Genomic DNA, 15,916 nt, shown 5'->3' with positions numbered 1-15,916 from the left:
AGGCTGGTCTCGAACTCACAGAGATCCGCCTGCCTCTGCCTCCCGAGTGCTGGGATTAAAGGCGTGCGCCACCCACCACCGCCCGGCTGAAGATTTCTTTTTAAATGTGTATAGATGTGTGTGTCTGTGTGGGTACTTGCACAACTGTGAGTACCAGGGTGGGTATGTACACGTGAGTATGAGTACTCTTGAAATGCATAGACACTTTCAGAGACGTGTCTCCTAGGTGATTCTAAATCTAATCAAGTTGACAGTGGAGATTAACCATCAGAGGACACTCATATTTGTTTATTTATTTATTTTGAGATAGGGTTTCTCTGTAGCTTTGGAGCTTGTCCTGGAACTCATTTTGTAGACCAGGCTGGCCTCAAACTCACAGAGATTCGTCTGCCTCTGCCTTCCAAGTGCTGGGATTAAAGATGTATGCCACCACCACTGGCTGAACACTCATATTTTTGTAAAGCTATTAAAATATTACTTTCCTTTTCTATCTATACATTGGCATTATAAGGCCAGATTTTCTTAATATTCAACTCCCAAATAAAACAAAACAAATTAAGCACAAAGAGGATACTTTTGTACAATTAAACAAAATTAAAGAGACCTGAAAGTTATTTATTATTTTCCTTTTTAAATTTTTGAGACAGTGTCTCACTATGTAGATTAGGCTGGCCCTGAACTCAGAGATCTGCCTGCCTCTGCCTTCTAGTGCTGTGATAAAAGGTATGTGACTATGTCTGACATAACTTTTTAAGTTTTGTGAATTTTTTAATTAATTTTTTGAGACAGGGTCTCTTTTATGCAGCTGTGGCTGTCCTTGAACTCCTGAGTGCTGGTACTAAATGTGTGTGCCACCACCGCCATGCTCAGCTTTGTTGTTACTTTCCTGATTTGAAGTCTCACATGGTACCCATGCCAGTCTGAAGTTCCTGGGCTCCTCCAACCAACTGAAGTTATAGGCACATGTCACCTCCTTGAGCGCCAGTCATGTTGGCTCACTGTATTACTATTGGTATATGGTTACATTATCATAATTATGCTCATTAATATATCAATAAATATAATGTTGATATTCCATTAGGAATAGGGTTGGCTCAGCCTGATTAAATTCCTGGGACCCATGTAGTAGAAGCAAGAACGCACTCTGATTTCCCCACAGTAAAAAGTAGTGTGTTAAGATAGGCACGGTGACAGTCTAGAATTCCAGTACTTGAGGCTAGGTTATATTAGACCCTGAAAAAAAAGTGTTTGTTTCACAGCACTTAATTGTGGAAGCTAGGACGTTCAAAAGTCCGATGAACGCAGAGAGCAAGCGCTTTCTAGATGGTACAGGGTATCACAAGGACAGCAGATGGGGTAGCTGCTAACTTGAGTCTCTCTCTTTTTTTTTTTTTTTTTCTGTGTAGCCTCGACTTCGACTGTCCTGGAACTCGACCTTCAGAACAGGCTGACCTCGAACTCACGGACATCCATCTCTCTGCTTCCCAAGTGCTGGGATAAAAGGCATGTGCCACCATCGCACAGCTATTTTTGTTTTTTTGTTTTTTTGTTTTTTTTTTAAATAGGGTTTCTCTGTGTGTGTAGCTCTGGCTGTCCTGGAACTCTTTTGTAGATCAGGCACTCAGTAGGATTGGCTCTTCCTTCCCAAATGCCGAATCTGCTACCTCCAAACACTGATGAGGCCCAGGAAGCAGCGCTGTACTTCCTCCTAGTGGTAGGAGTTGCCAGATACAATAATTTACCTTTAATTCAGCAGGCCTCAGATGATTAGACCGGTGAACATGGATGTTCCTGAGAACGCCTAATGACGTTTCTCACCTGCTCAACAGCTCCAACCAAGGGACACCTTAGCGCAGCGCAGCAGTGTGCTGTCTCAGGTGGGTAGGGTATCTTAGAGATTCATGACAGAGCAGAAGCAGCACAGCTCTGAAGACAATAAGGGGATACTGGTGCCTTCTCCCAAGGAACTATGGGTGAGCAGTGTCCTCACCACCTGCCACTGCTTCTCTACACCACTTCTGAAAGCCCTAGAGCCTGCAAGCAAGCAGGACTGATTATTTGGCGCTCAGGACAGAGGTAGGGAAGCAGGGTGGGGTCAAGGAGAGGATGTAAACAAAGCTGTGGGGGAGAAGGGCTATATTAGGGCTCTCTAGAGGAACAGAGTTTAGAGAATGAGTGTGTGTATAAAGGGGATTACTTAGTTTTGAAACAGGGTTTCTTTGTGTAGCCCTGGCTTTCCTGAAACTAGTTGTGTAGACCAGCTGGCTTCAAGCTCAAGAGATCCACCTGCCTCTGCCTCCCAGCATTAAAGCTGTGCAACACTCCCCACCCCCACTGGCTTAAAGGGAATTTATTAGAGTGGTTTACAGGCTGTGGTCCAGTTAGTCCAACAATTGGTTATCCAACAATTGGTTATCTACCAACAGAAGATCCGAGAATCCAGTAGCTGTTTAGGCCACAAGACTGACTATAGCTCTTCAGATATACCAGAATCCTGAAGTAGGCTCTGATGTCAATGAAGTACTTGCCAGTGTAAGCAAGCAGGCAAAAAGAGTAAGCTTTCTTTCTTCTGTCCTTTATATAGGCTGTCAGCAGCTGTGGCCCAGATTAAAAGTAGATTTTCCCACCTCAAAAGATCTGGGTGAGAAGTGGGTCTTCCCACTTCAAATGATTTAATTAAGAAAAAAATACCGGGGCTTGAGAGATGGTTCAGATATTAAGAGCACAGGTTGCTTTTCCAGTGGTCCTGAATTCGATTCTCAGCAACCACACCATGGCTCACATTTATAATGAGATCTGGTGCCCTCTTGTGTGCAGGCAGAACACTATACATAATAAATTTTGGAAAAACAAAAGAACTGGGTGATGGTGGTGCACACCTTTAATCCCAGCACTCGGGATGTAGACAGATCTCAGTGAGTTCGAGGCCAGCCTGGTCTATAGAGTTAGTGGCAGGACTGGCTCCAAAGCTACACAGAAAAACCCTGTCTGGACCTCCGCCCCCCCCCCCAAAAAAAAACCAAAAAATCTCACCAGGTGGTGGCAGTGGCACACATCTTTAATCCTAGCACTCAGGAGGTGGAGGCAGGTGGATCTCTTGAGTTTCTAAGGCCAGCAGCCTGGTCTTCAGAGCAAGTTCCAGGACAGGCTCCAAAGTTACACAGAGAAATCGTCTCAAAAACAAAAAAACAACAAAAATACCGAACACCTCATGTATACACAGCTACCTGGTTTTTAGTAGACTGGGTGTAGTAAAGTTGACAACCAAGAATAGCCTTCACAAAGGCCGAAGACAATTTTAGTTAGTCCCAGCTTGAGGCTGAGTGGACTTATGTGCACCCCTATCCCGTGTCAGTCATAGCCACTGTTCTGCAGAGGCAATTCTCTGTAGAATGTAGCTTGAAGCTGAAGCAGTCAACGTTCACAGCAGACACCTGCACGTACTCAATTTATATATATATATAAATTAAGGGGCTGGAGAGATGGCCCAGTGGTTGAGAGCGCTGGCTGCTCTTCCAGAGGACCCGGGTTCAATTCCCAGCACCCATATGGCAGCTCACACCTGTCTGTAACTCCAGTTCCAGACTGCCAAGCACATGTTAAATGCTTTTTAAAAAAATTGAGACAGGATCAATGTAGACCATGGGGGCCTTGAACTTCTAAGAGACTCATCAGCATGTCACCATGCCTGAAATTTTTTCCTGTCTTTTAAATTAATAAATCTTAAAAAAAAACAAAAAACAAAAAACTTCATTGGGTAATAGCCCTGGCTGCCCTGTAGACCAGTTGGGTCCCAATCTTAAGAAATTTGTTTCTGCCAAGTGTTGGGATTAAAGGCATGCATAATACCTGAAGTTAAAAAAAATGTATTTGTGAATGAGTCTATGCACAGGAGTACAGAGGGCATCAAATCCCCTGGACTAGAATTACAAGTGACTCAGGTCTGGGAACTGAAGTTTCATTTCTGAAAGAACTCAAAATAACCTTGGCTGTCCTGGAATGCACCATATAAATCAGGCTGGTCTGCCTCTGCCACCACAGCTGGCCATGGGTTTACTTTTAATTTTATTTAGGTATATGGGTGTTTTACCTACACTTGTGTATACACACCAAGCCACTCCAGCTGAGCTTCAAGGGTTGCACATGGGTTATGCATCAGATAGAGAACACTGGCCCTGTTGTGGGTTAGGCTTAAGGCCTAATATTTTTTGGCTAAGGGGGAAATCACAAGATACCTTACCAACTGGCATCAGACAAACCCAGGCCCTACTACGTCCAGCCACAATGCACAGAAAAATAGGTTCTTACAGGAACTACTCTTGCTTGGGCCAAGAAAAGTCTAAATCACTACCATGGGTGGGCATTAGCTCCAAGTTTAAGACTTCAAAGCAGATTCTGATGCCAATGGGGAAATGAGAACTCTGACTAATCATTTACCTATGCTATTCCATCTCAGTGGAATTGTTACTAATACAGGAAGCTGATGAGGTAGCTGAGAGTCAGCTGCCAAGTCCAACTAGAGTTGGACCTCTGGGACTCACATGAAGAGACTTCCATAACTCATACCCTGTTCTGTTTGTGTAATATGGCATGCATGCCCATGCAGAGTGAGGGTGGGCATGGTTAACACACATACATGCCTGTCTTCATCTTAACACTTGGGAGGTCAAAGCAAAAGAGATCAAAGTCAGTTTCTGTCCCCACACCCTAGGCCTTACTTAAGGAGTAAAATGTACAAGGAACCAAGGACAGGCTAGAATTAATGGAGTTTGAATTCCCTAGTAAACATGGTATTAAAAGATTTTTATAAAATGATCAACCTGTTTTCACACATAGGGCTGACAGAATACAAGACTCAAATCCAAAGCATGTACTATAATACTGGATAGCTTTCAGTGCTTTTTAAATCATAAAATAAAAACATGGATTAATTTTAGTATTAAAGCAGAGACAAAATTTACTTTTAACATTGTTTTAATCAAGTAATGTAGCTGTTTGAAACAGGAAACTTTTTAGGACACCTCAATAGAGCAATGAACCCAGGTTGTGTGAATTTGAATCCCACTGGTTTGGCACCTGACAGAACAGTGGCTGAAGCCCAAGATCCTTCCAAGTATTGAGAAGACCTGACTCTAACAGCCTGAGGCTCAACGTGCTGATCTACTCCACAATCTCAGAAAATGGTAACAAATGGATGGGAGGCCATGCAACAAAGAATCTGAAACCTGGGAGTTTGCAAATGCTTCTTTGGTGTGACACTGCACATTTCCTTGTTAGTATCCATTCCAGGTATATGGCTCCCATTCCATGCTCAGCAGACTCAAGGTTTTAATTTTACCAAATTATTTGTATCACTTCAATGCAAAAACTTTACATACATTTATCAAAGTTTTATAATCTGTGAGATGGATGATACAAGGTAAAAATCTAAACAATGTTAAGTATAACATATAAGCTAGTATGCCACACAAATTAACCACATGGGTTAGCTCCCAGAATGCACTTGTGGAAGTATATGCTAACTAGTTTTTAATGTTGAAGACAAGTATGCAAACACAATCAGGAACCCAGATGGAATTTACACCAGATAGCAGAAATTCACTTCTGTGTAGTTCAAGGCTCTGAACGGGCTGGTCAGGCCCTAGCAAATGTACCCACTCTCAGGTGCCCAGCTATATCAACATGAAGTAAAAAATATCCCAAGTCTCACACCAAAATACAGGCTATGACTCAGAAGTATTTTAACTTTCTCTTTAAATAAGACAATTAGGGGGAGGGGGATCAAGCTTGAAACACAATAACACTTATTTTGGCAAGACAGCAACCAAAATCTAAAGTACAAGCTATTATATCCAAATTAAAAGGCATTGAAGAATAAGCCATAATATTGGGGGCAAGGGGAGAACACATCAAACACAAGATACAGTATGTCTAAACATCCTGAAATTATAATTTAAGGGTAAAAGCTGAAAAATTATGCTGTTTCAGCTAGAGATTAAGTGCACCTTTTCCTGTTTCTCCCAAATAGAATCAGAGTTTACGATTTAATCATACCTCAAGGCTTTTCTCTCAGTACAAAGCAACCACTAAATAACACACAAAATACTTGTTAATTATTTCCCTGGCTCATCCAACGTGCAATGCACATGACTCCAAAGATTACAATTTGGGGTGAGTGTACACAAACTGAAAAACCACAACTCCAAATTTCAAAACTTGCTCTTAAAACCATAGGACACGCAGGTCTTTACTGCTCATGAAGATGTCATACTGTCATTTATTCATCAGCCTCCCTTAGGATGACAAAAATTGTCAGTTTCCAATCTGAACAGATGGGGACTGGAGACACAACTTTTAAAACACTCCATTTCTTAATGGCTGAGTAAGATCATTACAATTGTTTACATTCTCCAAGTTTCAGCACCTACAATCTACCAGGCTCAAGGACCTTAATAAGCGGTGTAACATCCTAAAAGTAGCCAATCACTTCAGTATAAGCCATTCAGAGCCCAAAGTCTGAAGAATGACCAAAATCAAATCTTTATTTTTTTTATAACTGTATGTGATCCAAATGTGTCCACCACTAGTTTTTCCAAAAGAAACATGCTATAAATAAGCAAACTACAACTGTTCACTGTTATGTATGGACTCCCTAGATGTCTCATTGGGCTTAATTATAGACCACTCACAGTAATAGCTTTTTAGTATCAAGTGTAGCATGATGTTAAGCCATTTTAGCTTTTGCACATACATGTTGCACTTCTGGCTGATAATGGAGAAAAATTTGCAGCATTACACTGTTAAGCTAAGTTGTATCCATCCTTTTAAATGGCATCAATATCAATGTCATCATCCTTGTTGTCAGACTTCACAGTTTCAACTTTTGGTACACTGGCAGTCTTCGAATATACCACCTGTTAAGATAAATCATTTCATCAATTAAACATAGACACAACACGGAGCAACCACTCCTAGTTCTACCATTGGTTTTTAATTTTTTGAGGTTATGACAGTATTTTCCCTTTCCTTACTTTCCCAAGAACCCCCTTCAGATTCATGGCATTTCCTCTTCCATTTTGGAGTTTTGAGAGACAGGGCTTCTTAGCATAGCCTCTAGCTGTCTTGGAACTCAGGAGATCCTCTGCCTTCTGAGTGCTAGGATTAAAGGTATGTGCCCATGTCTTTCTGTATTTGTTTATCTTAATAGATTATAGCTGGTTAGACTTTATCTTTAATCTGAAATTTGGAACTACACTTGAACCAGTTTGAGGCTAACCAGGGAGGGCTATATAGAGGGAAACATAAAAAAAAAAAACCCTCCAACATTCATTGCCAACCAAGTAATGTTCCTTAGCTTTTACCTCAATATTTTCATCTTCATCTTCTTCCTCACCACCAGAAGATTCTTCCTCTGCTTCCTTCAACCATTTAATAAATGGTTCTGCTTTGACACGAATCTCTTTGGCAAGTTCTTTTGAGACATATTTCTTAGAGGCCTAAAAAAGTTCAAAACTTTCCTCAGTGAAGACTTGAAAATATACTTTTATTACTTGTACAATAAGCTATTTAAAGGGACTGGGTCATACCCTAATTTTCAACAGTGTGTATATATATATAATATATATATTAAACAATTCCTGCTGCCTTAACTCAAAAATTCCATCAGATTAACATAGGAATTCAACAATGTATACAAGAGTCTAACAATTACTTCTTCATTACCCACCCCACCAGCTGTTTTGATGCTTCTGAAACTTCACAAGGGCTCCCCACCTTTTCCGACCAGCTGATGATAACCTCTTCTTCTAAAAGGTCTGCATCATACATCTCCTTCAAGATATGTGGAATCTTGGAGATCAGCTGAGCTTGATGCATTGCTACCACACATTCCAAACCATGAAGAAGGTACCGCTGAGCCTTTTTGTTGTTATGACAAAACTGCAAGTAGACAGCATCAACAATCATCCCTGCTCTAAGATAATTCAGTAATTAAACATTCATTTTCTTAATGCATTGCACATGTAAGAGTGGCTTAGAAAAGATCATGCACAGATACTCTTACCATTTGCAGGTGCTCCCACACCCACTTTCAGGACAACCATACAGTGGGCAGAAGCGGTCTAAAGTCACAGTCTAAGGTCACAATCCTGACTTAAAACCCCCAAAAGGTCTCTTACTCTTAAGAAATGGCGCCTGTATTTCTTGATCTGCTCTCTTATCTTCTCATTAAAGAGAACTTCAGTCAAAACGAGAGGACCCATGGCTTTTACATCCAGTCTTTCTGCCTCAGCAACAATTTCTTTATCAGATGAATCAATAATGCCCTCTTCTTTCTTTTTCTGGAAATAAAAAAAGCAAATCAATTAAGTATAGGCATTTTTTTTGCTATACTAGAGAGAACAATCTTCCTCCTCCAGGATTTCTACCCAATTTATGCAATTATACTCACTGTACTTCCTTTAGTATGTTTCTTAAATAAGCAAATAAGAAAAATACAAGCCATGGTGTGTGTGGGGGTGTAGGGGGATGATGGCTTAGTGATTAAGAGCACGGGCTGCTGTTGAGGACGTGGGTTCAATTTCAAGCACCCAAATGGTGGCTCAGAACTATCTGTTACTCCAGTTCCAGGGGCTCTAACACCCTCACACTGAGTATATATATAGGCAAAACACCACTACATATTAAATAAAAAAATCATTAACACACACGCACAAAGGGCCGGCTGATAGTGGCACACACCTTTAATCCCAGCACCTGGGAGCAAAGGCAGGTGGATCTGAGGTCAAAGCTAGCCTGCTCTACAGAGCAAATTTCAGGAGAGCCAATGCTACACACAGAAAAACCATATATGGGGAAGGTGGGAATGACCAAACCACTGCCCATTAAAAACAAACAAAAAAAAACCCCACACAAATAAAAACGAATTAAAAAAAACCCACAACCAAAACAACAACAAAAAACAAAGGGAAGGGTATGGTAACACACATTTTAATCCCAGCAGGGATTAGAAGATCTGTGAGCCCTCTGGTCTCCACGAATTACAGGACAGCAAGGGCTAAAGAGAACCAGTCTTCAAAACAAAAGCTGGGAGGTGGAGGCAGGAGGATCTCTGAGTTGGAGGCCAACCTGGTTCACAAGACCTAGTTCCAGGACAGGCTCCAAAGCTACAGAGAAACCCTGTCTCAAAAAAAACAATCAAACACATACACAACCAAAATCCAAAGATATCAGAGAAAACGTTAACCAATTATATAAACACAACAAACATTTGAAAGGCCAAAGGCTACGTGATGTGTGTATTTGTAGATCAAACAAATTTACCTTAACAAAATCAAACAGGATGTTAACACGCTCTTCTACAGTTCTTTCCAAATCGTCACTGAGTGTCAGAACTTTTGCATGATCACTGATTTCATCCATTCTGCGCCTCTGAGCCTCCTCAGTTGTATCCTCCCCCCAATCATCATCCTCCTCCTCTTCCTGGTTAAACAAAAACAAAGACCTCTAAATAGTGGTATTAGTCATATTAACATGATCAAGCCCCTTTGCCCACAGACCATGTTTTATCAGCCCAGAGCCTCTATCTTCCACATTACTGTAAACAACAACAAAAATGCTAAGCAGGTTCAAAATATATTCAGTTTAGCTCAACTTAAGTACCAATATTAGAGTGCACTACATTAGTAAATCAAACTTTTTGGTTATTTCAACCAAACAGCAGGTTTTTAACACAATTTTAAGTGCCCTACACTCACCTCGGCGTGTGGAGGAGGACTAATTTCATTTGGTGGTGGAGGTGGTGGTGTCTCACTGCTGGATACGGAGCCATTTTCCTTGTCCTTGCCCTTTCTATTTTTCTTTTCCTTTTCTTTCTTTCCTGTACCACTGTCACTATTCTCTACAGGGAAACAAAAGTCAACTTAGTCCTATAGTTTATGTATGATTACCAGATTTAAATCCTACCCTCTATCACAACTTTCCTCAGTAAAATCAACACAACAAAACTTAGAAATCTGAAGGGAGGGCTGGAGAGATGGCACGGTGGTGCAGAGCACTTGTTGGAGACCTAAGTTCGATTCCCAGCACCCATATGGTGTTTCATAACCACCCAAAACTCCAGTTCCAGGGGATCCAATGTCTTCTTCAGGCCTCTAGGGCATTGTACTCATGTGGTACACAGTCATACATGCACACAAAAAAACCTGACCATTCAACAATTTAAAATAGTTTGTTTGAGTCTATATAACGGCTTGTCTCATGGTGAAGAGAACACCGGAATAGGTTAGACTATTTTGCTATAGCAAGCTCAAATTGTGTCAGATAGTTGTGTTCATCTGCCACAGAGTGTTGCTTGCAATGCTCTAAGCCACTGTAGCTTAATGAGACCTTGTTTCCAGAACAGTAGATCTTTTGATGGGTTTCCATTATAATCTTTTACTAATCTTTGCACTTATACTGTTACATAAAACACATTTTTTCAATAATGTCTTATAGACAGTTAAAATCTCAAAGTCCTGAGCCAGAAGCAGGAAGATCTCTAAGTTTGAGGCCTGCCTGGTTTAAAAAGTGGGTTAGAGGACAGCAAGGGACATACAAAGAAACCCTGTCTCAAAACAAAACAAAACAAAAAAGTCAAAGTCCAAAGACTAAAAAAGTTCCTATACTGTATATACTTATACTGCAATAAAAACCTTCCATCTTATAGTTCAACTGTCAACTTGCTAAAAAGACTTACCAGGTGGGTTTTTGAGAATGAACGTACAGAGTTTATGATGTGTGTCAAGCATGCCTCGGTACCCACAGGCTTTACAAGAATTACCTATTGTTTGCTTCTTTGGATTGACATGCTGCCAAGAAAAGTAAAAACAAGTGTCATGTATCGTGAAAGATACAAACTATATGTGAATTTATATAACGTTATAAAACATCTAAAACTCTAGTTTAACACAAATTTTCTTCATGGAAGTCTAATTTTAACAAAATGTTATTTTCTAACAAGCCTGGTAATCACATACATAGCACTAGAAGAGTACATACATAACTAACTAAGACCTTAAAGGCACTCACTCACCAAATCTGTTTCAGGATTCTCACACTCAGGACAAAGAACAAATTTTTTAATGAATCCATCCAACATGTCTTGCAGCTTATTCGCCTCATGAGATCCATTGACAATGTAGCGGTCATTCTTAACATCAAACTGGGTCTGTGCTCCCAGCTCACAACCAAAATATTTGGTGGGATCTATAGGAAGACAAGACGTTTCATTTTAGTTACCTAAATCACTGGCTTCACACAAAAATCTACACAGAACTCACTATTCCTAAAAATTACAGGGCCACTGACAAACAGCCAGGGTGGTTTAATGACACCCAATCAAGTAGGTGCAAAGTTCCACATTTGCTAACACATGACCGAGAAAAAAGCATACAGCTCAAACACTGTCAAGACTATATCCATAATATACCTTTTCAGGCTTCTCCAAGCTTTACTTACACGTTGGAGGCCGATTAAGCGCCTTTGCAACGTCAACCATGTTGACTATAACTGTCTTGATTCCATTTCCTTTGCCCTCAACCTAAAGGAAATAAGAATTTCAATTTTGCACTGTCTTCCCCGTAACAAGCAATCTTTTAAATCCTATGAAGAACGAACGCATGGACCAACTTCCTACTAAAATGAAGATCAGTATACCTTGGCAATCAGACGGGGCATCTTGTAGCGATAGAACTGGTCTGACACGCTGCGGTTGACGTTGACAGACATTTTGGCTTATTAGTGACTTTATCAATAAGATGAACAGATCTTTGATTGCAACTTTTTGGTATCTTCTGTCTGGAGAAGAAGGGATGAGATAAACGACTGCAAGAGTTCTCGGTCTCTGACATGAAAAAATTTTCGCCACTGAGGCTGTAAGCTTCTTGCTTGTATGCTATGTTTCCCCAATACAGGTACCAATGGCTGCGCAACAGCTCTGGAAGAGAAAAGCAGACAACACACAAACATGCCACAGGTTCAGTACAGTACCACTGCCGTCGGGGGAACTTCTCGTCCTAGAGCACCCCTGGCCCAAAGAGCCCGAGTTCACGTGGGACAAGAGCTGACACCCCCGTCTAACCGAGCTCAACTCGAGGAACCTGGGAGGCCACCATCTTGACAAGAGCTGGGACTGGGGCTGGGAAATCCCGAAGGAAGTTAACAGCGCAGACCCTCGGCTGCAGGGAGTTTGTCACCGGAGACCGCCGGCGAGCGACCGTGCTGTAACTGTCGAGAAGGGGTCCGGGCCTTCTCCTCCCCCAGCTCACGCCCGGGAGCGGACAACTTCTCCCATCGCGCCTCCCCCGGTTGCCATCGTTGGAAAACGGGAATCGTCGCGCCGGCCCTGCCAGCCGCTAAGCTGCGGCTTCGGCCACTCCGGCCGACTTCAGGGCGGCGCGGCCAGGCGCCATTGCCTCCGTCGGAGCACGCGGACCGCGGCCGCGCCCTTCGCTCGCTCCCTCGGCGCACGGCCGACCTTCGCCCTCGTCCCCATGGCTACGCGACAGCGAGCGTCGAACGCCCGACCTCCGTCTTCCGGCGGGGCGGAGGCGCGGCCTCCGTGAGTCACAAACGCGCCCCGGCCCTGACTCAGCCCGGCGCCGGCACGCGCGCTCGCTCGCGCGCGCTCCCGCACACACCGGCCCCCCCCAAACTGCGCCACACGCGCGGCGGGTCACGCGGCCGCGCCGCCATCTTGCCGCCGCCATGGCCCGCCGCCCGCGACTCACCGTTTTCGTCAAATAAAGACATAAACCCAACGCGGCTCGCCCGGGACTGGGAGGAAGAGGCGCTGGAAACCGGGTCCGGAGTGGCGGGGCGGGCGGCGAGCGGAGGGGCGGCTGGGCAGGTGCCGCCGCCGAGCAGCGGGAGGGGCTGTCCCAGCGACGTCCGCGTCCACACCAGCAGCGCCGAGCCTGGCGACCTGGCGGGGACACGGCTGTGAGCCGCAGGCGGCCTGCCCCCGCCGGCGGCCCGGGGGTGGAGGGGCGGGAGCGCTGGGCAGGGGCTCGGGCCACCGCCCCCCGCGGACTCACCTCTGGAATGTTCTCGCTCTGACTGAACAACGCCGCCGCCGCGCTCAAGCTACCTTCGGCCCCGGGTCCCTCCCCCTGTAGCGGGCCGCAACTGTTCATTGGCCGCAGGCCCACCCGAGTTCGTTTGCCATTGGCTTGCCTGCGCTTCAATCGCACCTTTCCCCGCCCTCCACTTCCTGGGGCTTCACTCGTGGGCTCGGCCCGCCTCCCGCTTACCCCTGTTTCCTTTCCCTCCCTTCCCCCCCCTCTGTCCTTCCCAGAGGCCTTCACGGTCTCGCGATAGCTGCGCTCCGCTGTGAGTTTGGGCGCCCAGGCAACATGGCGGCTGCCTAGTCCGCCCGCGGGGCGGTGCCGAGCTGTGCTGCGGCGGTGCTTGGTTTCTGGCCACGCGGGACCTTAATGCTCGCCCTGACCGCGTCGAGCGCCCCACAGAGTCCAGCTCCGGCTGCTCCTCCCCACTACCTGGCCCGGGTCTGTCATCCCGTTTGGTGCCTCCGAGCTCAGGAAGCAAGGCCGCTTGACTGGCGGACACTCTGCGTTCGTGGCTCTGGGCTTTCCCACGGTGGAAACGCTACCTTTTGTGTGTAACTTGGGCCCCCGAAAGTGCGTCGTGTTGTGGTCTCGACCCCAGGAAGGTCTGGCTGTGCCTCGGAGTTTGACCATCCCTTCCCCGGTGCTCAGCTGCCACGTAGGGCCACTCTGTCCAGCCCAACCCAGCTTGGAAAGTCGATTCCTGGCTGGTGAGCCGTGGCCCCGGGCAGGTGTACCTAATGAGGCCACAGGCTGTACTTACTAACAATTTCTGTTCGGAGCGGGGGGGTGCCCCGACTTTTTCTGTAGAAACTCCCCCAGTGTTTACAGACTTCGGTTTTTGTTAAAAGTTTCTATTGAGACTTAGAATCATACCAGAGTCTTAATTAAAACTGTATAGAAATACCTGAGATTGACCAGAGCCTTGTTCGAACTTCTTGAAGCTTCTGAGAGCAGCAGCCTGGCTTAGCAGCTGTGTGGTTTCCTGAATGGGGAGAAACAGTAGTGTTATAGAAGAGGGGGCTGCCCTTTGTTCTAAGGTTAAAACTGAAAGATCTAATTTTTTCCCCAAAACCAAAGTTATTTTTCTATGACTTATAGGGCCTATAGAGCCCTTTAGAAATTGACAGTGCCATTGGGGCAGAATAAAGACACAATTCAGAAATGAAAGATGTGTGCCATTTTCCGTAGGAGCTTTTATTTCTCGGTACATGGCCGTACAGTTTTTTTTTTTTTTGGGTTGTACAGTTTTTAAACCGAGCCCCTCGCTAAAGTGGAAAGATAGATCCCAGACAGTACTTTATGGATTATGACTTAGCAGTATTGAAACAGATTGAGTTTGTGCTTGGCTGCACCCAAATGATGATTTTAGAAACTCTCCGAAAATAAGGATGTGAAACTAATCTGAGGTAAGAGGCTTGCCTCAGAAAAGTATTTTTGATAATACTATACAAAGTAGTCTTTTTCCGTATGTTTGATGGCCTGATCTGTAATTTTTTTTTAAAAAAAACTTTTATTGGCCTGACATGCTGACACCTTTAATCCTAGCACTCTTGAGTCAGAAGTAGATAGATCTCTGTTAGAGGCTGTTCTAGTCTACATTATGAGTTCTAGGACAGCCATATAAACAAGTAAATGAATAAATAAAAATAAAAAAGTTTGTGCTACTGGGAAGTCGTGACACATGCCTTTAAATCCAGCATTGGGAAGACAGAGGCAAAAGGAGTTCTGTGAGTTGGAGGCTAGCCTTGTCTACAGTGTGAGTTCTAGGACAGCGAAGGCTGCACAGAGAAACCCTGTCTCAAAAAACAAAAAGCTTGCACTAGTTTTAACTTTAGTTTTTAGTGTCTACACTACTGTGTTATTATGGACAACTCTTAAATCTTATGCCCTCTCACCATATAACCCAGTGACCCTAGACTCACTGCCTCAACTTTCCTGGTAGGGGAATTACAGATAGGCAATTAGCACACCCAGCTAAAAAGTACTCTTGATGACACCATTTATCAAATGTTTATCATGTGCTATAACTTTGATTAGACTTTGAATACATTGAAGAATTTTTATTACCATTTTACAAATGAGAAAATTGGAGTGTGTGGGGGGTGTGAAGCTGCTTTTCCAAAACTGTATTCCTAGTAGTTTGCAGAACTAGCTTTAGTGCTAGTTCTGTGGGATCCCAGAGCCTCCCGAGGTCAGCATATGGCATACCCCTCCCAATTAATACAAAGCTATAACTAGGCAGTCTGTAGGTAACTCCACTTAATAGACTACTGATCTGGTAAGGAGGTGTTGTTAGACACACACTTTATAAGCGACGGCAGCTCTCTAATACACGGTGGACGGCTTTTGAACTCCGGCTTGTTTGATGCCAAGCTTGTTGCATAATTTCCCCTGCCGTTTCCGTCCCCACCTCATTTGGCTGTTGTTTCTTTAGTCAGGTACTCACAGTTTGTTAAATAGTGTACACTTGGTGCTTATGAAATCCTTGTCCAGGGGTTGTGCATTTTGGCACCAGGTAGCTGACATGAATAGTTGCCGAGGAAGTAAATGAGCAAACTGGCTGGCTGATTGTTTAGACATTGGTGTCTCTGCGTCTGGTCAGTCAGAATTCGTTCCCTGAGCTACAATAAACTCTTCCTGGACTAGAACTTTGTGTTTCTGAGTAGTAAGCCATTGAGGAGACTAAGGTAGAGCCAGCTTTGAGGGGCCATCTGGTTGGTGAGCTGCTCCACCCCTCTTTATGACATCTGTCTCTCAGCTTTTAAGGCTGCACAGTTACTTCAGTTGCTGTCTCTTGCTTGAGGAGGAAC

General features: G+C 44.0%; 1 protein-coding gene and 1 non-coding gene across 3 annotated transcripts; both read right to left on the bottom strand.

Annotated features, from left to right (window-relative positions):
• Positions 1 to 4,956: 4,956 nt before the first annotated feature.
• Eif5 (eukaryotic translation initiation factor 5) lies at positions 4,957 to 13,171 on the bottom strand. Of its 2 annotated transcripts, XM_005343573.2 has the most exons (12): positions 13,074 to 13,171; positions 12,768 to 12,961; positions 11,695 to 11,974; positions 11,497 to 11,578; positions 11,072 to 11,244; positions 10,736 to 10,847; positions 9,756 to 9,898; positions 9,322 to 9,480; positions 8,178 to 8,339; positions 7,774 to 7,938; positions 7,362 to 7,496; positions 4,957 to 6,914 (listed from the first exon to the last, which is right to left on the bottom strand). In XM_005343573.2, the coding sequence occupies exons 3-12, from the start codon at positions 11,764 to 11,766 to the stop codon at positions 6,825 to 6,827; spliced, it is 1,293 nt and encodes a 430-aa protein (XP_005343630.1). In that variant the 5' UTR covers positions 11,767 to 11,974; positions 12,768 to 12,961; positions 13,074 to 13,171; the 3' UTR covers positions 4,957 to 6,824. The 2 variants fall into 2 exon arrangements, with proteins under 2 accessions (XP_005343630.1, XP_005343631.1); XM_005343574.3 differs by lacking the exons at positions 12,768 to 12,961; positions 13,074 to 13,171 and adding an exon at positions 12,210 to 12,298.
• LOC113456885 lies at positions 10,228 to 10,353 on the bottom strand. The gene has a single exon (XR_003377615.1). It is a non-coding gene; the product is annotated as a small nucleolar RNA SNORA28 (small nucleolar RNA).
• Positions 13,172 to 15,916: the final 2,745 nt, after the last annotated feature.

The sequence above is a fragment of the Microtus ochrogaster genome, chromosome 1, assembly GCF_000317375.1.
Source record: "Microtus ochrogaster isolate Prairie Vole_2 chromosome 1, MicOch1.0, whole genome shotgun sequence".
Classification (NCBI taxonomy): domain Eukaryota; kingdom Metazoa; phylum Chordata; class Mammalia; order Rodentia; family Cricetidae; genus Microtus; species Microtus ochrogaster.
This window is presented reverse-complemented; position numbering and strand designations above follow the sequence as displayed.

Coding starts and splice junctions, on each gene's coding strand:
- Eif5 (XM_005343573.2), bottom strand. CDS start 11,766: ATGTCTGTCAACGTCAACCGCAGCGTGTCAGACCAGTTCTATCGCTAC. Junction 7,939..8,177: donor ACAGGCGCCATTTCTTAAGA/GTAAGAGACCTT, acceptor GTCTACTTGCAG/TTTTGTCATAACAACAAAAA. Junction 6,915..7,361: donor ATGAAGATGAAAATATTGAG/GTAAAAGCTAAG, acceptor TTATCTTAACAG/GTGGTATATTCGAAGACTGC.